This window comes from Coregonus lavaretus, assembly GCF_964263955.1.
Source record: "Coregonus lavaretus genome assembly, chromosome: 3".
NCBI classification, from domain to species: domain Eukaryota; kingdom Metazoa; phylum Chordata; class Actinopteri; order Salmoniformes; family Salmonidae; genus Coregonus; species Coregonus lavaretus.
In genome coordinates, this window is record NC_139990.1 from 34,120,889 (window position 1) to 34,144,495 (window position 23,607).

Here is a 23,607-nt window from a genome sequence, read left to right on the forward strand (position 1 = left end):
CTTAAAGCTATATGTGATGATCTGGGGTATGCTGAGGTTTGGAGAACCTTTCATCCCTCCAACAGAGAATTCACCTTTTTCTCTGCACCTCGTGGATGTCAGACTAGAATAGATTACTTTTTATGCCCATGATGTCTTTGCAGTCTGTCTTATCTGCTAATATAGGAAGCATAGTCATATCTGATCATGCTGAGGTGATGCTGGACATAAAACTCAAAAGGGCACCCAATCCATCAAGACATTGGAGATTGAATACAACCATTCTTAAAGACCATACATTTACGTCATAATTTATTACAGAGTTTAAAGCACTTTCCTCTATTAACAGATAACCCCTCACTCCTTTGGGAAACCTGTAAAGCGTACGCCAGGGGTCTGATTTTGTATACTCATACTCAGCCAGTAAGAGGCGGAAAAAACATGAAAAACAAAAAACATTAGAGGTTGAATTAGGAACTAAACAGAAGGACTACATTAAAATTCCCACTCCTGCCCTATTAAAGGAAATATCAGTCCTTAGATCAACGTTGGACTCTCTCCAAACACAGGACGCTGAAAAGAAAATTAGCTTTATGAACATGGCGATAAACCAGGAAAATATTTGGCATACCTAGCTAAAAAGAGAGCTGACTCCCAGTCAATTGCTACTATTACTGATTCTGATGACAACCATTTATATGAAAATAAATTGATAAATGAGTCATTGAAGAAATGTTATACAAATCCTTATGCCTCAGAACTGACAAATGATGCATTCAAACTAATGGACTTATTTTCTAAGATTGAGCTCCCTACTATTTCTGAAGAACAGAGGTCTCTCCTTAATGGTAGGGCCCCAGGACCAAAGTTCTATAAGGAGTTCCATGGCCTGATCCTTGAGCAATTGCTTGATACAGTGGCTTGCGAAAGTATTCACCCCCCTTGGCATTTTTTCTATTTTGTTGCCTACAACCTGGAATTAAAATGCATTTTTGGGGGGTTTGTATAATTTGATTTACACAACATGCCTACCACTTTGAAGATGCAAAATATGTTTTATTGTGAAGCAAACAAGAAATAAGACCAAAAAAAACAGAACTTGAGGGTGCATAACTATTCACCCCCCAAAGTAAATACTTTGTAGAGCCACCTTTTGCAGCAATTACAGCTGCAAGTCTCTTGGGGTATGTCTCTATAAGCTTGGCACATCTAGCCACTGGGATTTTTGCCCATTCTTCAAGGCAAAACTGCTCCAGCTCCTTCAAGTTGGATGGGTTCCGCTGGTGTACAGCAATCTTTAAGTCATACCACAGATTCTCAATTGGATTGAGTTCTGGGCTTTGACTAAGCCAAGTCTCAAATCTCTGGAAGACTGAAACAGGTTTCCCTCAAGAATTTCCCTGTATTTAGCACCATCCATCATTCCTTCAATTCTGACCAGTTTCCCAGTCCCTGCCGATGAAAAACATGGTGTTTTTCGGGGTGATGAGAGGTTTTGGGTTTGTGCCAGACATAACGTTTTCCTTGAAGGCCATAAAGCTCAATTTTAGTCTCATCTGACCAGAGTACCATCTTCCATATGTTTGGAGAGTCTCCCACATGCCTTTTGGCGAACACCAAACGTGTTTGCTTATTTTTTTCTTTAAGCAATGGCTTTTTTTTCTGGCCACTCTTCCGTAAAGCCCAGCTCTGTGGAGTATACGGCTTAAAGTGGTCCTATGGACAGATACTCCAATCTCCGCTGTGGAGCTTTGCAGCTCCTTCAGGGTTATCTTTGGTCTCTTTGTTGCCTCTCTGATTATTGCCCTCCTTGCCTGGTCCGTGAGTTTTGATGGGCGAGCCTATCTTGGTAGGTTTGTTGTGGTGCCATATTCTTTCAATTTTTTAATAATGGATTTAATGGTGCTCTGTGGGATGTTCAAAGTTTCGGATATTTTTTTATAACCCACCCTGATCTGTACTTTTCCACAACTTTGTCCCTGACCTGTTTGTAGAGCTCCTTGGTCTTCATGGTGCCGCTTGCTTGGTGGTGCCCCTTGCTTAGTGGTGTTGCAGACTCTGGGGCCTTTCAGAACAGGTGTATATATACTGAGATCATGTGACAGATCATGTGACACTTAAATAAAGTCCACCTGTGTGCAATCTATCTAATTATGTGACTTCTGAAGGTAGTTGTCAGGGGTGCTGAAGGTGGGTGTGGTGCAGGAATCAAGCGCAGGACGCAGAAACTAAGTCCAAAAGACTTTAGTGAAATATTCACGTAGTACACGAGCACAACAAGCCCGGAGGCGAAATAAAGGCGCACACAGGCGTCAAACAATAGGCGCACTAACATGTGCGAAAACCTCTCCAAAACAACGGAGGGAAACACGTAGCTCAGAACACCAAACAGAAGAGCAATCACACACAACACCTGACACACACAACGAGAACTAAATAGGACACTAATGAGGACTAACTAGACACAGGTGTACAACATCAAGACAAAACCAAACGAACATGAAACATAGATCGGTGGCAGCTAGTACTCCGGGGACGACGACCGCCGAAACCTGCCCGAAAAAGGAGGAGCAGCAGCCTCGGCCGAAACCGTGACAGTAATTGTTTACACCAGATCTTATTTATGGGCTTCATAGCAAAGGGGGTGAATACATATGCATGAACCACTTTTCCGTATAAAAAAAAAGATATGTTTTTGAAACAAGTTATTTTTTTCATTTCACTTCACCAATTTAGACTATTTTGTGTATGTCCATTACATGAAATCCAAATAAAAATCCATTTAAATTACAGGTTAATGCAACAAAATAGGAAAAATGCCAAGGGGGTTTAATACTTTTGCAAGGCACTGTATGTTTAACCACACATTTTCAAATGACCACCTCCCTCAAACGCTGAGGTTAGCCAACATATCATTTATTCTCAAAAAGTGAAAATGCCCAGAGTCTTGTTTCTCGTACAGACCCATTGCCCTTCTGAATGTGGATAGAAAATTGCTTTCTAAAATCCTATCCACACGACTAGAGTACTTATTGCCACTAATTCTGAAAGAGGACCAAACTGGCTTCAATAAGGGCCATAAGTCATGTAACAATGTCAGGTGGCTTCTTAATGTTATTCAAGCCTATCAACAAAGTGCTATGGATGGTCTTGTGCTCTCCCTAGATGCTGAGAAAGTATTTGACCATGTGGAGTGGTCCTACTTATTCTTTGCTCTGACTAAATTTGGTCTAGGGGACAACTTTATAAAATGGGTTAAGGTTTTATATGATGACCCTCAGGCTGCTGTCCTTACTAATGGGCTATGGTCAAATAGCTTCAGAGGTTCCAGGAAGGGCTGTGCTTTGTCCCCTCTCCTATTTGCACTCACTATGGAACCACTGGCTGAGGCCATCAGAGTAACACCTGCTAGACAGGGTCTACGCTCATCATAAAATACGCTTGTATGCTGATGATGTTCTGATATTCATCTCTAGCCCGAGACTTCAATTACATCTCTTGTTAATATTATTTAATTGTTCAGTGAATTCTCAGACTACAAGATTAATTTAACTAAATCAAAGGCTATGCCACTTGGTAGTCTTAGCTCTGTCCCTACTACCTCTACCCCCTTTCCTTTTAAATGGTCTCCCTCAGGTTTTACATATCTGGGTATATTCGTAACTCCTAAATTCCAGCAAATGTACAAAGCCAATTTTGTTCCCTTGTTTGATACAATAAGACAGGATCTGGAGCGCTGGAACTCTCTTCTGATATCATGGTTGGGTAGAATATCCCTCTTGAAAATGAACATTTTACCTAGACTACTTTACCCAATCCAAATGATCCCAGTCTTACTTTCCAATAAGGTATTAAAATATTTAAATGGCTGGTTAAGTTCCTTCATATGGAGTAAACGCAAGCCAAGACTTAAGAAGGCAATATTGCAGCTGCCAGGTTCTATGGGCGGCTTGGATCTGCCCAATATTAGGTTTTTATCAGTGGTGTGCCCACTTATGTTATATTTCTGACTGGATCACAAATGATGATTCCTCTATTTGGTTAGACATTGAGACTTCTTTTTCAAAATACCCCTTGCAGGATCTTTTATTTTTCAGAAGTTTCAAGTCTGTAAAAGATCACTGCAATAATCCCATTACACTTAACACACTCAAAGCATGGAGGTCAGTTCAACGTTTTTTGGGAAGGTCCAAACTAACCTCTGCTCTTACCACGATTCTTAACAACCCAGATTTTGGGCCAGGATTGCTGGATGCTGGCTTTAACATTTGGCTTAATAAGGGCATACAGTGAGGGAAAAAAGTATTTGATCCCCTGCTGATTTTGTACGTTTGCCCACTGACAAAGACATGATCAGTCTATAATTTTTATGGTAGGTTTATTTGAACAGTGAAAGACAGAATAACAACAAAAAATCTAGAAAAACGCATGTCAAAAATGTTATGAATTGATTTGCATTTTAATGAGGGAAATAAGTATTTGACCCCTCTGCAAAACATTACTTAGTACTTGGTGGCAAAACCCTTGTTGGCAATCACAGAGGTCAGACGTTTCTTGTAGTTTGCACACATCTCAGGAGGGATTTTGTCCCACTCCTCTTTGCAGATCTTCTCCAAGTCATTAAGGTTTCGAGGCTGACGTTTGGCAACTCAAACCTTCAGCTCCCTCCACAGATGTTCAATGGAATTAAGGTCTGGAGACTGGCTAGGGCACTCCATGACCTTAATGTTCTTCTTCTTGAGCCACTCCTTTGTTGCCTTGGCCGTGTGTTTTGGATCATTGTCATGCTGGAATACCCATCCACAACCCATTTTCAATGCCCTGGCTGAGGGAAGAAGGTTCTCACCCAAGATTTGACGGTACATGGCCTCGTCCATCGTCCCTTTGATGCGGTGAAGTTGTCCTGTCCCCTTAGCAGAAAAACAACCCCAAAGCATAATGTTTCCACCTCCATGTTTGACGGTGGGGATGGTGTTCTTGTGGTCATAGGCAGCATTCCTCCTACTCCAAACACGGCGAGTTGAGTTGATGCCAAAGAGCTCAATTTTGTCTCATCTGACCTCAACACTTTCACCCTGTTCTCCGCTGAATCATTCAGATGTCCATTGGCAAACTTCAGACGGGCCTGTATATGTGCTTTCTTGAGCAGGGGACCTTGCGGGCGCTGAAGGATTTTAGTCCTTCCCGGCGTAGTGTGTTACCAATTGTTTTCTTGGTGACTATGGTCCCAGCTGCCTTGAGAACATTGACAAGATCCTCCCGTGTAGTTCTGGGCTGATTCCTTGCCGTTTTCATGATCATTGCAACTCCACGAGGTGAGATCTTGCATGGAGCCCCAGGCCGAGGGAGATTGACAGTTATTTTGTGTTTCTTCTATTTGCAAATAATCGCACCAACTGTTGTCACCTTCTCACCAAGCTGCTTGGCGATGGTCTTGTAGCCCATTCCAGCCTTGTGTAGGTCTACAATCTTGTTCCTGACATCCTTGGAGAGCTCTTTGGTCTTGGCCATAGTGGAGAGTTTGGAATCTGATTGATTGATTTTTTCTGTGGACAGGTGTCTTTTATACAGGTAACAAACTGAGATTAGGAGCACTCCCTTTAAGAGTGTGCTCCTAATCTCAGCTCGTTACCTGTATAAAAGACACCTGGGAGCCAGAAATCTTTCTGATTGAAATGGGGTCAAATACTTATTTCCCTCATTAAAATGCAAATCAATTAATAACATTTTTTAAAATTATAGACTGATCATGTCTTTGTCAGTGGGCAAACATACAAAATCAGCAGGGGATCAAATACTTTTTTCCCTCACTGTATGCAGACTAAATGATTTATTTGTTGATAAGATTCTATTGTCATTTCAGCAGATGGTTGAGAAATATCGACTCCCAAAGCAGGACCTTTTCCACTTTCTACAAGTAAGACACTATATTTTGAAGAGCACCACCTTGATTGGCAACCCTGATGTTTCTGTCATTGAAATAATGGTTTTTCTCTCAAAAAGGATTTTATGATGCTTTAAGGTCCTTTTCTACTGTTGACACACAGATGGTGAAGCGAGTGTGGGAGAAAGAATTGTCTGTTTCTATTGACGAGGAGATGTGGGAGGACATTTGGAGATATGCAAAAACAATAACTGTAATTGTACTAGAGCAATCCAATTAAGAATAATACACATATTGCATATATCCCCAAATCGCAGACACGCTTTTAGTCCCTCATCCTCCTCTGTGTCTTAAATGTAAAACTGATACAGGCACCCTAACACATTGTCTATGGTCATGTTCCAAATTACAAAGATACTGGTCTAATGTTCTTCAAGAAATTGAAAAACTCCTAGGGGTCGACCTAGAATTGGATCCAGTTTCTTTGCTGTTAAGTCTCCTTAGTAGGCATGTTACTTCTGTGGGTAAGAGGAGGCTTTACAACATCCTTACCTTCGCAGCGAGGAAAAACATCCTCTTACAGTGGATTAGTGACAAGGTCTATTAAAGATTGGCATTAGATACTATTTGAATGGGTGCCATTGGAATATCTGACATGTACATTACATTCTAAAACAGATCAGTTCTACAAAGTATGGGAACCTTATTTAAATTACCTAGAACCTGATTTATCAGCTATTATGCTGCAAGGATTTTCTTAGAATGGTGGCTGTTTACTTGTCTCAGGATTACACTGTACGTTCCATGTGTTGGACCTAATTCCTCTATTTAAACTGAGCTTTTGTGTTAAAGTTTGTTTAATGTGTGTGTATGTACAGTTGAAGTCGGAAGTTTACATACACCTTAGCCAAATATATTTAAACTCAGTTTTTCACAATTCCTGACATTTAATCCTTGTACAAATTATCTGTTTTAGGTCAGTTAGGCTCTTTTGAGGAGCTGAAAGTGTCAGCCCCAGGAATGTCCCGTCTGTCATTTATTTGGATTTTGGAGCAGCGAAATTACTTATTTGGAAGGGTAAGAATAAATTATACTCAGCTTTACCAATGTATGACTTCACGTTAACAATATGTTAAAGTTGTGTTACACAAAGCGTTGTAACAAAATGTATTTCCAGTACTTCAGGTCTCTTGCTACGGTATGTGTTAGCCTCCTGCACCACAGGCCTGCCATGCCCCTTATCTGTGTCCCTATTGCATCCAATATTTCCTGTTCATTACAACATAAGTACTTGTCCTACTTTTGCGTTGGCTTTCATCTGCTTTTCTGGCAACACTATGCACTGGCTCTGCTTTAACTCAAATAGTCAGCCATAGTGAATTATAGTACATTTTGTTTATAGTATTGTTCTAAGTTATTTCATATCTTTCCCATATGTATTCTTCCCTTAGCAGAACGGAATTATCTGTGGGGACACTTTTCAAAAAAGCTTCTTTGAGTGGACGGACTGTCGCTCTGAAATTGATCAGGTCTGCGATACACAATACTTTGACTGCCCAGGCTGTTCCCCCGGCAGGCTTGCAGTGTCAGTGGACGGGAACAAGAAGCTGTATCGATTCAAAAAAGGGTATGTAAAACTATTCATAATTGATCAAATAACACCATACTCTATATAATTTAAACAATCCAAACAGGGTTAGCCTTTTCTCTATCCAGCGCGAAAGTGTTTGTAATGAAATTAATTATCAACATTGTCAAGTGTCCCACAATCAGTTACTGAGGTTGATTGATATTCCATATACATTTCATATGTTATATATAATGTATTTCTTGTCTCTTTTCAAGGGCTGATGAAAGGATTCTTTGATGGCGTATTTATCTGCAAGGATGAGGATGTGTCCGACATTGTGAACTATGTCCATACAACGACTAAACATGTACGTTTAATGTGTGTCTTATAATCTGTCAAATAGGACTGGCTTTGGGCTGTCTGACTCAAAGGCAGACTCGTTATACACTGTTCCAATAAAAACATATCATTTTGGAGAGAGTGTAATCCTCTCTCGTCAAGTCCAGGGTCGTTACACCACTCCCTCCATTCAGAATGTGTCCCCACGCTTCACTGTCCCAAATGCAACACACTTTACAAGGGCTTCTTTTTGACAGTCAATCTCCCACTTCTGATCTCCATTGTAGCGAACACGGGGTAGCTCAGCGCCCTCAGCTAGATTTGAAAAACCTACACGCTAACCACAGTCCCATTAAGGCTTTCCCAATTTTTTTATTTTCAACCTACTCTTCTACTTCCTTGTCTAGGGTTATGCAAAAGGACTATGTGGAGCATCTCAGTGGACAGCAGCTAAAGAGTCGTCAAGGAAAACAAACAACAAACTTGATGAAGAGGGACTCGAAGTTGCCGTCTGCCGCCTCAACATGATGCGTGCAGAGATCTTTGCATACCCACTGTTCTTGCAGAAGGAACTGTCTGGCAGCAGGAACATACAGTTCATGTGTACGGATGTTATCTGCAAATTTTGCCCTTCATTGTCCAGCGCTCGCCACTCTTCTAGATGTGAAGCCACTTCTTTCTGTCATGCGTGCAAAGGCACATTGTTTGAAATGCGAGTTACGTAAAACATTTTTTTAACTGTCTTTTGTTGAAAGAGAGAATTTCCAGCATCAGTCCTTTATAAGGCTTCCCATTTAGATGTTTGTTATTCACATAATTGCAATATTAAGTCAATATTATTTTTGATGTAAATGAAGATTAAGTGGGGAGGACGGAATCAGGAAGGAGCTGGCACAACTCTGGGGGAGGAAGTGGAGCAAGGGAACAGCTTCTTGTCGAGGGCTGCAATCTGTTCTAAGCAAATGTCCAAAGGAGGTAAACAATTTGTTTAAGGTTGTTCTATTCAGCTATGTTAGTACTTATCTGGAATAAGGCATTATATTTGGCTTTTCTAGCAAGAACAGACATGCTAACCATCGAGGCCATGGGGTGGAACAGAAGGAAGAAGAAGAACCTGGACAGAGCATTGTCCCGAAGATACTTGAAGGTATATTGCGTGGATTTATACATGTATTTTAGAAGTATTCTATATATGCATTTAATTTATTATAAAACAATTAAATTGTTCTGTTTTCTTTTTGTCATAATTCTCAGACAACAGCAAAAATCCAGGAGGAGACCCAGACTCTCGAAAAGTTGAAGAGTGATTTGGATGTAGGCGATGAGACTCTGGACAGCGGAAGTTCAGCAATGGGCTAATACAGGTCAATAAAATTAAAATAAAAAATCCTAAGTGTAACTCCTCTCCTGGACTATCACCTTGACGTGGTGGAGAAGCTTGCGTACTCCAATAACCCTGAGAGCTAAGCCGGAGAGGGTGTATTCCACCGGCGGTTTATTCCACCGGCAGGTGCAATCAAGCCGGACAGATCGACGAGTAGGAGGCAGACAAAACAGTCCCTGGTCTTCCAAGTTGGGGGTTATGCGTGGGGCTGACTCACCCACCACATAACAAATAATTTGTTACAGAAACCTTTACAGGCCCTATGTTCCTCCAGGAAGTGAGTACAACTACTCACCGTGGGACAATTTATAGATTTATTGTATTTCAGAGGAAACAGCTGAGAACATGGATGGTCCCCTGATACTAGAGAGGACAATTGAAGTCCTGTTTGTTAGCATCAAACAAAGGAAACAGAACCTTTACCGTCAGACAGGTTTGTTCAATTTCATGAATATTGAATTGCACACACTTAATTTCTATTTCATTTCAAAGCCATGCAATTTAATAATTCCATTCTCCCTCTGTTTTGATGACAGATGGATACAAGAGACAACACTCTCTGCGCAGAAAGATATTGGAGGAAAAGGCCAAATTGACAGCTGCCATAGGAGTACAACACCCTTGTACCAGATTCAGCAATACCTTCTGCAGATGAGATCCTTTCCGCAGACCTTCATGCATTGGCTTGGGAGCTGCATGGACAAAGTAAGTAGTATGAGTGTTTGTGTGTCACAATAACTATGTTTCTGTTTTGCTATCTGTGCTTGTTCAGTTGCGTAAACACAGACAGCACTACCATTCAAGTTACAAATCCACATTGCATTCTTATGAATTTACAGCTGACCTACTCACAAAGAAAATAGTATTTGACCGGGTGATGCTCCTGAGACGGCTGAAGGAGGAAGAGTTAATTGTCCTAAATGAGGTCAAGCAGCACTGGGCAAGACCTTGCTTCACATGTGGCACTTGACAAAGCAGGTGCACTTTCATTGATATGTACAGTCGTGGTCAAAAGTTTTGAGAATGACACAAATATTAATTTTCACACAGACTGCTGCCTCAGTTTTTATGATGGCAATTTGCATATACTCCAGAATGTTATGAAGAGTGATCAGATGAATTGCAATTAATTGCAAAGTCCCTCTTTACCATGAAAATTAACTTAATCCCCAAAACACATTTCCACTGCATTTCAGCCCTGCCACAAAAGGACCAGCTGACATCATGTCAGTGATTCTCTCGTTAACACAGGTGAGAGTGTTGACGAGGACAAAGCTGGAGATCACTCTGTCATGCTGATTGAGTTAGAATAACAGACTGGAAGATTTAAAAAGAGGGTGGTGCTTGAAATCATTGTTCTTCCTCTGTTAACCATGGTTACCTACAAGGAAACACGTGCCGTCATCATTGCTTTGCACAAAAGGGGCTTCACAGGCAAGGATATTGCTGTTGTAAGATTTGTACCTAAAACAACCATTTATCGGATCATCAAGAACTTCAATTGTTGTGAAGAAGGCTTCAGGGCGACCAAGAAAGTCCAGCAAGTGCCAGGACTGTCTCCTAAAGTTGATTCAGCTGCGGGATCGGGTCACCACCAGTGCAGAGCTTGCTCAGGAATGGCAGCAGGCAGGTGTGAGTGCATCTGCACGTACAGTGAGGCGAAGACTTTTGGAGGATGGCCTGGTGTCAAGAAGGGCAGCGAGGAAGCCACTTCTCTCCAGGAAAAACATCAGGGACAGACTGATGTTCTGCAAAAGGTACAGGGATTGGACTGCTGAGGACTAGGGTAAAGTCATTTTCTCTGAAAAAAGCTTGTCCGGAGAGGACAAGGTGAGCGCTACCATCAGTCCTGTGTCATGCCAACAGTAAAGCATCCTGAGACCATTCATGTGTGGGTTGCGTCTCAGCCAAAGGAGTGGGCTCACTCACAATTTTGCCTAAGAACACAGCCATGAATAAAGAATGGTACCAACACATCCTCCGAGAGCAACTTCTCCCAACCATCCAAGAACAGTTTGGTGACGAACAATGCCTTTTCCAGCATGATGGAGCACCTTGCCATAAGGCAAAAGTGATAACTAAGTGGCTCGGGGAACAAAACATCGAAATTCTGGGTCCATGGCCAGGAAACTCCCCAGACCGTAATCCCATTGAGAACTTGTGGTCAACAAAAACCCACAAATTCGGACAAACTCCAAGCATTGATTATGCAAGAATGGGCTGCCATCAGTCAGGATGTGGCCCAGAAGTTAATTGACAGCATGCCAGGGTGGATTGCGGAGGTCTTGAAAAAGAAGGGTCAACACTGCAAATATTGACTCTTTGCATAAACTTAATGTAATTGTCAATAAAAGCCTTTAATTACACTTCAGTATACCATAGTAACATCTGACAAAAATATCTAAAAACACTGAAGCAGCAAACTTTGTGAAGACCAATACTTGTGTCATTCTCAAAACTTTTGACCACGACTGTACAATTGATATTGGCACCCTGTAATTGCTATTGTTTTTAAGGAATACTTCATTGTATTTACACTACACATTATGATTGCTCCTGTTAGGCCGTCAATTGAATCAGTCGGAAGCTGGAAGCAGAGGTCTCTTCTCCATGCTTCAAAGGAGAGTCAGCAGCCTCAGAAAAACACCAGCACTCAGACAAACTGATATACAGCAAAGCTATGGGCCAAGACACCTCCCTCCTAGAAGATGACTTAATAGATGACCTCCTGGAAGAGGACCTAGATGACATCTATGCCAGCATCCACTACAGCTCTGATGACGAGGAATCTATCACAGATTGAATGTGTTTGTTTGGGTGGGTGGAGTTTGCACTGGGTGAAAAGTGATTCCATTCGTTTTGCAAATGTGCTTTATCTGCCTGCCTAAGTAAAAATAGTTTTGACTGACCTTCATGTCTTAAAGTAATGATGGACTGTCGTTTCTCTTTGCTTATTTGAGCCGTTCTTGCCATAATATTGACTTGGTCTTTTACCAAATAGGGCTATCTTATCTATACAACCCTTACCTTGTCACAACACAACTGATTGTCTTAAATGCATTAAGAAGGAAAGAAATTTCACAAATAAAATTTTAACAAGGCACACCTGTTAATTGAAATGCATTCCAGGTGACTACCTCATGAAGCTGGTTGAGAGAGTACAAAGGGTGCCTATTTGAAGAATCTCAAATATAAAATATATTTTGATTTGTTTAACACTTTTTTGGTTACTACATGATTCCATATGTGTTATTTCATAGTTTATGTATTCACTATTATTCTACAATGTAGAAAATAGTAAAAATAAAGAAAAACCCTGGAATTACAGTGGGGGAAAAAAGTATTTAGTCAGCCACCAATTGTGCAAGTTCTCCCACTTAAAAAGATGAGAGAGGCCTGTAATTTGCATCATAGGTACACGTCAACTATGACAGACAAAATGAGAAAAAAAAATCCAGAAAATCACATTGTAGGATTTTTAATGAATCTATTTGCAAATTATGGTGGAAAATAAGTATTTGGTCACCTACAAACAAGCAAGATTTCTGGCTCTCACAGACCTGTAACTTCTTCTTTAAGAGGCTCCTCTGTCCTCCACTCATTACCTGTATTAATGGCACCTGTTTGAACTTGTTATCAGTATAAAAGACACCTGTCCACAACCTCAAACAGTCACACTCCAAACTCCACTATGGCCAAGACCAAAGAGCTGTCAAAGGACACCAGAAACAAAATTGTAGACCTGCACCAGGCTGGGAAGACTGAATCTGCAATAGGTAAGCAGCTTGGTTTGAAGAAATCAACTGTGGGAGCAATTATTAGGAAATGGAAGACATACAAGACCACTGATAATCTCCCTCGATCTGGGGCTCCACGCAAGATCTCACCCCGTGGGGTCAAAATGATCACAAGAACGGTGAGCAAAAATCCCAGAACCACACGGGGGGACCTAGTGAATGACCTGCAGAGAGCTGGGACCAAAGTAACAAAGCCTACCATCAGTAACACACTACGCCGCCAGGGACTCAAATCCTGCACTGCCAGACGTGTCCCCCTGCTTAAGCCAGTACATGTCCAGGCCCGTCTGAAGTTTGCTAGAGTGCATTTGGATGATCCAGAAGAGGATTGGGAGGATGTCATATGGTCAGATGAAACCAAAATATAACTTTTTGGTAAAAACTCAACTCGTCGTGTTTGGAGGACAAAGAATGCTGAGTTGCATCCAAAGAACACCATACCTACTGTGAAGCATGGGGGTGGAAACATCATGCTTTGGGGCTGTTTTTCTGCAAAGGGACCAGGACGACTGATCCGTGTAAAGGAAAGAATGAATGGAGCCATGTATTGTGAGATTTTGAGTGAAAACCTCCTTCCATCAGCAAGGGCATTGAAGATGAAACGTGGCTGGGTCTTTCAGCATGACAATGATCCCAAACACACCGCCCGGGCAACGAAGGAGTGGCTTCGTAAGAAACATTTCAAGGTCCTGGAGTGGCCTAGCCAGTCTCCAGATCTCAACCCCATAGAAAATCTTTGGAGGGAGTTGAAAGTCTGTGTTGCCCAGCGACAGCCCCAAAACATCACTGCTCTAGAGGAGATCTGCATGGAGGAATGAGCCAAAATACCAGCAACAGTGTGTGAAAACCTTGTGAAGACTTACAGAAAACGTTTGACCTGTGTCATTGCCAACAAAGGGTATATAACAAAGTATTGAGAAACTTTTGTTATTGACCAAATACTTATTTTCCACCATAATTTGCAAATAAATTCATAAAAAATCCTACAATGTGATTTTCTGGATATTTTTTTCTCATTTTGTCTGTCATAGTTGATGTGTACCTATGATGAAAATTACAGGCCTCTCTCATCTTTTTAAGTGGGAGAACATGCACAATTGGTGGCTGACTAAATACTTTTTTCCCCCACTGTAATAGGTGTGTCCAAACGTTTGACTGTATCTGTAAGGTCCCTCAGTCAAGTATTGAATTTCAAGCACAGATTAAACTACAGAGACCAGGGAGCTTTTCGAAAGCCTCATAAAGAAGGGCAGTGAATGATATTTTTTATATTTTTTTATATTTTTTTTCCCACCTTTATTTAACCAGGTAAGCCAGTTGAGAACAAGTTCTCATTTACAACTGCGACCTGGCCAAGATAAAGCAAAGCAGTGCGATAAAAACAACAACACAGGGTTACATATGGGGTAAAAAAACATAAAGTCAAAAAATACAACAGAAAATATATATACAGTGTGTGCAAATGTAGCAAGTTATGGAGGTAAGGCAATAAATGGGCTATAGTGCAAAATAATTACAATTAGTATTAACACTGGAATGCTAGATGTGCAAGAGATTATGTGCAAATAGAGATACTGGGGTGCAAAAGAGCAAAATAAATAACAATATAGGGGTAGTTGGGTGGGCTAATTTCAAATAGATAGATAGAATAGATAGATGGGTAACAATAACAAATCAGATGTTGCATATCTCTTTAAGCATGATCAAGTTAATAATTATGCTGTGGATTATGTATTAAACCACCCAGACATATCAAAGATACAGTCGTCCTTCTGAACAGCTGCAGGACATGAATGAAACTGCTCAGGGATGTTACCATGAGGCCATTGGTGATTTTAAAACAGTTTCAGAGTTCAATGGCAGTCATGGTAGAAAACTGAGGATGGATCAACATCATTGTAGTGACCCCACAATAATTACTTAAATTACAGTGAAAAAGAAAAATCCAAAACAAGGCACTAAATATAATTCTGGAGAAAAAAAAAAGTGATTTTCTGGAATTTATTTTCTCAATTTGTCTGTCATAGTTGACGTGTACCTATGATGAAAATTACAGGCCTCTCTCATCTTTTTAAGTGGGAGAACTTGCACAATTGGTGGCTGACTAAATACTTTTTTCCCCCACTGTATGGTGTTGAGTGTACAGTTTATCCTCACTGCATTCTAGGAGATTAGTTGAAGTAAACATACCATCCAGAGCATGGCTTCCACCTCACTTTCTGCTCCTGACCCTTTATTATGCAAGAAATACAAATGTATTTTTTATTTTAAAGTTGCACTATGCTCCGCCATGTCATGGTTGCTAATGTCAGCTGTTTGAAGCTGGTGTACAAAACCAAAGTACAAGACTCAAAAACAAAACTTAAGCATATAAATAACGCACATACTGTAGAACAGATCTACCGCTTCTTAGACTTGTTTTCAAGTAGAATGGTAGATCTACAACTCACATTTCTATGTGAATTTGGTTGGGCCACCCAAAAAGTTACATATTGCCACTTTAACTACAAGGTCTATGCACTGCAAGTTAACTACAATATGTTGCACTAGGATTAGGCTGTAAATACAGCCACAGGAATTTCAATGTACTGCAGATGAATTACCTCCTTTGAAGTTCTATTGGCAAGAATTTTGAGAATAGGGAAAATAATTCGCCCAGGATGCACTGGACACTCTGAAACAATAAATACATGTATTTATTTAGTGACCACCCATCAGAACATTAATAAAGTTAGCGTGCCAGTCATTTGCAGTATTAATTTTACATCTATGCCTAGACTTAGACTACATTCTTAGAAAAGAGGGTGCTACAGTGGGGAAAAAAAGTATTTGTCAGCCACCAATTGTGCAAATTTTCCCACTTAAAAAGATGAGAGAGGCCTGTAATTTTCATCATAGGTACACTTCAACTATGACAGACAAATTGAGAAAACAAAATCCCGAAAATCACATTGTAGGATTTTTAATGAATTTATTTGAAAATTATGGTGGAAAATAAGTATTTGGTCACCTACAAACAAGCAAGATTTCTGGCTCTCACAGACCTGTAACTTCTTCTTTAAGAGGCTCCTCTGTCCTCCACTCGTTACCTGTATTAATGGCACCTGTTTGAACTTGTTATCAGTATAAAAGACACCTGTCCACAACCTCAAACAGTCACACTCCAAACTCCACCATGGCCAAGACCAAAGAGCTGTCAAAGGACACCAGAAACAAAATTGTAGACCTGCACCAGGCTGGGAAGACTGAATCTGCAATAGGTAAGCAGCTTGGTTTGAAGAAATCAACTGTGGGAGCAATTATTAGGAAATGGAAGACATACAAGACCACTGATAATCTCCCTCGATCTGGGGCTCCACGCAAGATCTCACCACGTGGGGTCAAAATGATCACAAGAACGGTGAGCAAAAATCCCAGAACCACACGGGGGGACCTAGTGAATTACCTGTAGAGAGCTGGGACCAAAGTAACAAAGCCTACCATCAGTAACACACTACGCCGCCAGGGACTCAAATCCTGCAGTGCCAGACGTGTCCCCCTGCTTAAGCCAGTACATGTCCAGGCCCGTCTGAAGTTTGCTAGAGTGCATTTGGATGATCCAGAAGAGGATTGGGAGAATGTCATATGGTCAGATGAAACCAAAATATAACTTTTTGGTAAAAACTCAACTCGTCGTGTTTGGAGGACAAACAATGCTGAGTTGCATCCAAAGAACACCATTCCTACTGTGAAGCATGGGGATGGAAACATCATGCTTTGGGGCTGTTTTTCTGCAAAGGGACCAGGACGACTGATCCGTGTAAAGGAAAGAATGAATGGGGCCATGTATCGTGAGATTTTGAGTGAAAACCTCCTTCCATCAGCAAGGGCATTGAAGATGAAACGTGGCTGGGTCTTTCAGCATGACAATGATCCCAAACACATCGCCCGGGCAACAAAGGAGTGGCTTCGTAAGAAGCATTTCAAGGTCCTGGAGTGGCCTAGCCAGTCTCCAGATCTCAACCCCATAGAAAATCTTTGGAGGGAGTTGAAAGTCCGTGTTGCCCAGCAACAGCCCCAAAACATCACTGCTCTAGAGGAGATCTGCATGGAGGAATGGGCCAAAATACGAGCAACAGTGTGTGAAAACCTTGTGAAGACTTACAGAAAACGTTTGACCTGTGTCATTGCCAACAAAGGGTATATAACAAAGTATTGAGAAACTTTTGTTATTGACCAAATACTTATTTTCCACCATAATTTGCAAATAAATTCATTAAAAATCCTACAATGTGATTTTCTGGATTCTTTTTTCTCAATTTGTCTGTCATAGTTGACGTGTACCTATGATGAAAATTACAGGCCTCTCTCATCTTTTTAAGTGGGAGAACTTGCACAATTGGTGGCTGACTAAATACTTTTTTTCCCCACTGTATCTAGAACCATAAATGGTTCTTTGGCTGTCCCCATAGGAGAACCTTTTGAAGAACCCTTTTTGTTCCATGTAGAACCCTTAAGACAGAGGGTTATACATGGAACCCAATAGAGTTCTACCTGCAACCAAAAAGGGTTCTACATAGAACCAAAAAGGGTTATCCTATGGGGACAGTTGAAGAACCTTTTTGGAACCCTTTTTTTCTAAGAGTGTATGGCGGTCTCCTGCAAAGTAGGGGACCATCAATCACTGGAATTTTTGTATTAATTTATTAAAAAACATAATTGAAGTTATTGACATTAAGATTTATGAATAAACAATATAAGTTAGAAACTGATTTACCTTTTTACATGTAGTCATATTTCCTCTTCCTTGGTGGGGGTTGGATGGGGTTGACTGTGTCATGCTCAGCAGGTCGGAGGGTTTTTTCAGGGTGACAGGACTTTCTCCCCATCTTCTTTGGTTCGGTTTGGGTGTAGCTGATGTAGTGTCGAGTCAAATGTTGCTAATGATGCTGTTAAACAAAGGAGTCCGCTTATACTGAACTTTGATCATAAGTTTTATTCATATCACAAGATTTCAGCATAAGTGTACAGATGTCTAGATCACCCGGAGAGCAGTGTTTCCCAAATTGCAATGGCCGCTCTAACGTTCTTTGTTCAAACCTAGTATTTATAATTTTCCCCAAAATATGGGTTGCTCCCTCTACTGTCCAATCCCCTGTCTTCTATGGGGCGTCACCCTAAAAACGGCTCCCTTTCTTCTAAATAAACATCCTCTCAGGTTCCACTTAAAACCTTATCAAAGTCATAATCTTAATAAACTACATATTTCCCCCCTTCGAGACTAACTAAAAGTCTCGAAAACAAAAATAATAGGATTATGACAAGTAACAATTTCTCTTATTGAGTATCTTTAACAATAAACCCAAAACACTTTTCTCTGGAGTGTAAATACCTTTCTATGAAATATGAACAAATCTTTATGAAGTGTGAATACATTACTATGAAATATGAACAAATCTTTATGAAGTGTGAGAGTGAAAAACCTGTCTGGCAGCCTTCTTTCCAAATATCCATCCATCAATCAAGACAGTAAAATTCTCTCACGGCCCCTCTGCCCCAGGCAACCACCTAGGTACTCCAGATCAATTCATAAATCTTTATCAATGCATTTGAAACTATGATGCCATTAAATACACATGAAAGCCCCAGCAAACAAAATACTATCCAAAATTTCCACACTAAGGCTGGTCGACCCATCGGACCCTACGGTGGATTATCTCTATCCCTGCCTAGACTCCATGTCCCTAAGCTTCCACGAAATAAACAAAAACATCTAAGATCCCCACATGTATTCAATAACATCAAATATCATTCTACAAAAAATAATACCTAAGAATATGACACAAATTATGTATTACACATGCAAATATGTCTATATTTCATTGCAGACACTGGAATGTAGTCCACTACACTTAATCTCCTCAGCAGTCTCGACTTCCAATGCATCTTTGATGATGGAATTGGAACATTTCCACACCTTCCTTGTTCCATCTCCTCCAGTCCCTTCATATTCTCCTTTCATATTGTCCTTGTTTGAGTATTTCAATCTCTACATATTCCCCCAAATGCTTCTGGAAGAAAAGAAAAGACCAAACAGTATCTTTTGCAAAACAACACTTTCAAATTAAAACATCAATATCAACTAAGAATATAAAAAATGATATATAAATGATATATGAATCACATTATCCTATTTCCCCCCTTTGATTCATAACAAAATACTAAAATCACACTAATATTGAAAAACATTTAAAAAATGATCAAATAATCAAAAAGGATATTTATCCATCAATACTCCATCCAGTCCCACTTGTACCTCTTCATCCAGATCAGGAACAGTCAACAACGGCATCTGAGTGTTGTCTCCAGGCATCCCTACTCCAACCCCTCTCAATATCATAGCTTTCGCAAAGGTCAGTAACAAGGTACAAAAGCAAAACATCACACACAGTGCTATCAAAGCTGCTATTAAAATCTGAACCATCACTGCTCCCACTGGGCCTAACTGATCTTGCAACCAATACTTCACTGACCATCCAGCTCCTTCAGATCTACCAAATGCATCCCTTATATTCTTCAATGCATCTATAACACTAGTGATATTATCTGAACTATCTGGAATCAAAGTATAGGTAATATTATCAATATGATCTTCCCAAATTTTACACCATACCATGGAAAAATCCCCACTTCTCTCTTAGACTTATCCTCCAATGATAGGCTTCCCAGACTATGAAATTCCTCTAAAATTGGTGCTGGAGCTATCTGCTCCCTTGTAATCAAAAGCAATACATTTATGGCTTTAATAACTATCAATGTTGAAAGAGTTAAATTGCTTCTCACTGTTGTTATAATAGACTGAAGTGTTGATGTCCTTGTTGTTACTTCATCCATTCTCCCTAAGACTTTTAACTCCTTACTTGTATTTCCATCTATCACCACTAGTGTCACTACATTCACTCTCTCTTCCTACTAACATTGAAACTTAGCTTACTGTCCTATAGTTCCTTCAACCCTAGTTCTCCTAACTTTTTTAATCTAATCTTTTCTCCTAACTTTTAAAAACTCTTTCCACTGATTTATTCACAAAATCCCTTACCACCAATTTTTAGAATATGTGATCGGGAAGTCCCCACCTGCTTCTGACTTCTTCACACACAGACTTGGCAAACGATCGAACATCTTTTAGCCTAGTTTGAAATCTCTTGCACCTCTTGGTGTAGGAATGTAACCAAGAATAACAGTCACCCCTTTTAACTTTATTTTTCAGACAGATTGTCTAATAGGCAGTCTAATAGATTGTCATAGGAAGGAGGACATAATCTTTTCAAGCAAATATCATTCCCAAAAACCCTACTCTTTTAAAATCTTCTACCAGACAGCCGTCTAGTGTACATCTTATTGTACAGTTCAATTTACACAATGCATCTCTTCCCAACAATGCAATAGGTATATGTTCTAATACCAGTATGTGTATTTTAATTTCTCTTTGATTTTTTTTATAGCAGAGCTCAATTGGTTCCTTAAGAGTAATCAGCTGTTTTACTCCCTCAAATCCCTATCCTAATTAGTTAATTTTACATAGTGAGATGTTTAACCTCTTTAGGCTCAACACAGATAAAAGCTTTTCCACTATTCACCTCTCCTCGTCCTTTGTTTTCACTTCAATTGTTAGATATTTTTTCTCCCTAATCGGTGCTATCATCTGACACCCCCCTTCGGATCTTCTAGGCACTCTAGAATCCTTGCTCCTTTAAGGGTTCACCTGGAGGACAGGTGATCTTCACTTGCTCCTTTATCTTCCTCAGAAATGTCCTCTGTTGTTTCCTCTTGGCGCATTGCACTCACAGGTAAAGTGACCAACCTGTCCACAATTATAACACACTTCTGAAAGTTGCTGGAAGTGTGGCTGAAACCTTCCTCCTCGTTCTAAGCCTTCTCGTCCTCTTCCTCTCCAATTCTGTGTCTGTCCAGAAACTGGCTGTGGATATGGAACAACTGGAACCGCTATTGGTGGCTGATACAATTGCGATTGGAACTGGTCCTGTTGAAGCTGTGGCAGTGATTGTTGATTCGGTGCACCCTGATTCTGCATTACCAAAGCTAGTTTCTTCTCCTTCTTATTCTCCCCCAGCTGTGTTTGATTGAGTTTTCTGAGAGTTTCTTGGTCCTGCTCTTTCTGGTTGTGTTCCTTTTTTCTGTACAAATCCACTTGATGGGCTATATGATCTGTATAGACACCTTTTGTCATGCTTCCAAGTCCAACCACCTCTGCCAGTTTACTCCTTACTGGTGAGGGCAGTCCCATCTGCAATTTAGCTCTCAGAATTGACTGCTCAATTTGACTCACATCTGGATCATTTCCAGTAATATTTCTCCACATTTGATGGACTCTTGACACATAGGCTCTCGGATTTTCTTGTTGTCCTAGTGGGTCAATCAGAATATTATCAGGATGCACATTTGTTGGAAATGTATCTTTCAATGCTCTCCACAGACGATTCCTACTTGCAGCCAACAATTCAAGGTCGTTCACTGCAGTCTCCACATATCTATTCAGTCCCGCTCTCTGAAAAATGTCTTCCATCCCTGGAATTCCCAGGAGATTAGCAAAAAGTCTCTTAATGTCTCATATAGCAGACTGTGTTCCCACTGTAATTTCTTCCCATTTTGAAATCCAAGGATAGGCTCCATCTTGAAGAGTAGGCAGCTTCTCAAGTATATCTGACATATCGGTACTTTGCAAAGGCTTATATTCTGTTTCAACCTCGAATGATCACCGGCATAATTTTCTTGCTAGTGCCCTCTTTCCTTGGCCTCAATATATATTTCTTCTCAGATTCTTGGGATTCTTTTCTCAGCAGCTTCTTCTTCTGTATCTTCAGCTTCTTGAGTTGTTCCTCCAGTTCTTTTACTTCTTCTAAACTATTCGCTTTATCCAGGCATGATACGCATCGGTCTATATCTCTTTCTATTTCTTCTGTGCTAGTCATTGCTGGATAAAATCCTCTTGAATATGAAGCACCCTTACTCTCCCACTCTTTATCACTGTCTTCATCTTCGCTTTTATCAGAACTCGAATCTCTTGTTGTCTTCTTCTTCAAACATCCATCACCCCTTCTTTCCGCTCTTGCCAACCTCCGTCTGATCACAGGGTCATATCCACCCATGATCTCTTCTGAATCACTCTGATCATCATCATCATCATCATCTTCATCAAGTTCCATTCTCCTGAACCTCATTCTACCCTTAGTTTCCAGACATCTCGGTTTTTTCTTACTTCTGGAGTTTGGATTCATTTTTATGGTAGTTTCTGCTTGTCCTCTCTCTACTATTCGTTCATCTTCATCTCTGATACAATAATCACCCTCCTGAACGATCACCGGAAGCTGAGGATAGACGTCCTTAAGCTCTACTTCTTTCTCATAAGGTGGGGGTCTTTTTGCTGAATCCGTATGTGAGAAAGGTGTACTGACTTCTGCCATTAGTTTTTCTGTTGTCACGGTTTCGGCCGAGGCTGCCTCTCTTCCTTGCTCGGGCAGGCTTCGGCGTTCGTCGTCTCCGGAATACTAGCTGCCACCGTTGCATGTTTCTATGTTCGTTTGCTTTTGTCTGATTGTTGTTACACCTGTTATCGTTTAGTGTAATTAGTGTCCTATAAGTTCTCGTTGTGTTTGTCAAGTGTTGTGTGTGATTGTTTTCACTGTCGTGCGTTTTGCTGGACATATTACTGTTTGCTCGGTTGAGCTGTTCTCCATTGTGTTGGAGTGTTTTTTCGCACCTGTGTAGTGCGCCCGTTTTGTTTTCGCCTGCGTGCGGAGTTTCGCCTTCGGGCTAGTTTGTGCGTTTCTCTTGTGGATATTTCACTAAAGTCTTTGGACTGTACTTCTGCGTCCTGCGCCTGATTCCACCACCACACCCACCTACAGCATCATTGACAGAATCACACACCTGCTCGAATGGAATCAGCAGGAGCCGCAGCAGCACAGGCGACGCTGGAGGACAGGGTCCGCGAGCAGAATGACCAGATCCTGCGGATGGGGTCCGCCCTGCAGGAGGTGATCACCACCATCCGAGGCTGGGAGACCCGAGGGACACCTCCACCGCCATCTTCCATGCCCTCACCATCGGCAAGTCAGCCCATTCCCGCTCCGGAACCACGAGGAGTTCGACTCTCGCTCCCGAGGGCCTACGATGGGACCGCTGCCGGGTGTCAGGGATTCCTTCTCCAGGTGGAGCTTTACCTGGCCACCGTGCACCCGGCACCCTCGGGACACGAGAGCGTGTCCGCCCTGATCTCCTGCCTTTCCGGCAAGGCGTTGGAATGGGCCAACGCAGAGTGGAGGAGAATAGACGCTACCACCATCACGTACGACGAGTTCTCCCGCCGCTTCAGGGCGGTGTTTGACCATCCCCCGGAGGGGAAAGCGGCGGGGGAGCGTCTGTTCTGCCTCCGGCAGGGGAAGAGGAGTGCCCAGGAGTTCGCCTTGGAATTCCGTACTCTAGCGGCGGATGCAGGGTGGAATGAGCGGCCCCTCATCGATCACTACCGATGTAGTCTACGTGAGGACGTCCGTAGGGAGCTGGCCTGTAGGGACACCAGCCTCTCGTTCGACCAGTTGGTCGACATGTCCATCAGGCTGGATACCCTGCTAGCTACCCGCGGACGTCCCGA

General features: G+C 41.3%; 1 protein-coding gene across 1 annotated transcript in view; it reads left to right on the top strand.

Moving 5' to 3' along the window:
• Nucleotides 1–11,959, top strand: part of LOC311107105 (IgGFc-binding protein-like) — a gene marked incomplete at both ends in the record, with an annotated part of 43,549 nt that extends 31,590 nt beyond the window's left edge. The window contains one exon of the mRNA XM_084149582.1: nt 11,737–11,959. Coding sequence (XP_084005708.1) covers nt 11,737–11,959 — 223 coding nt within the window. The remainder of the gene's footprint in view (nt 1–11,736) is intronic.
• Nucleotides 11,960–23,607: the final 11,648 nt, after the last annotated feature.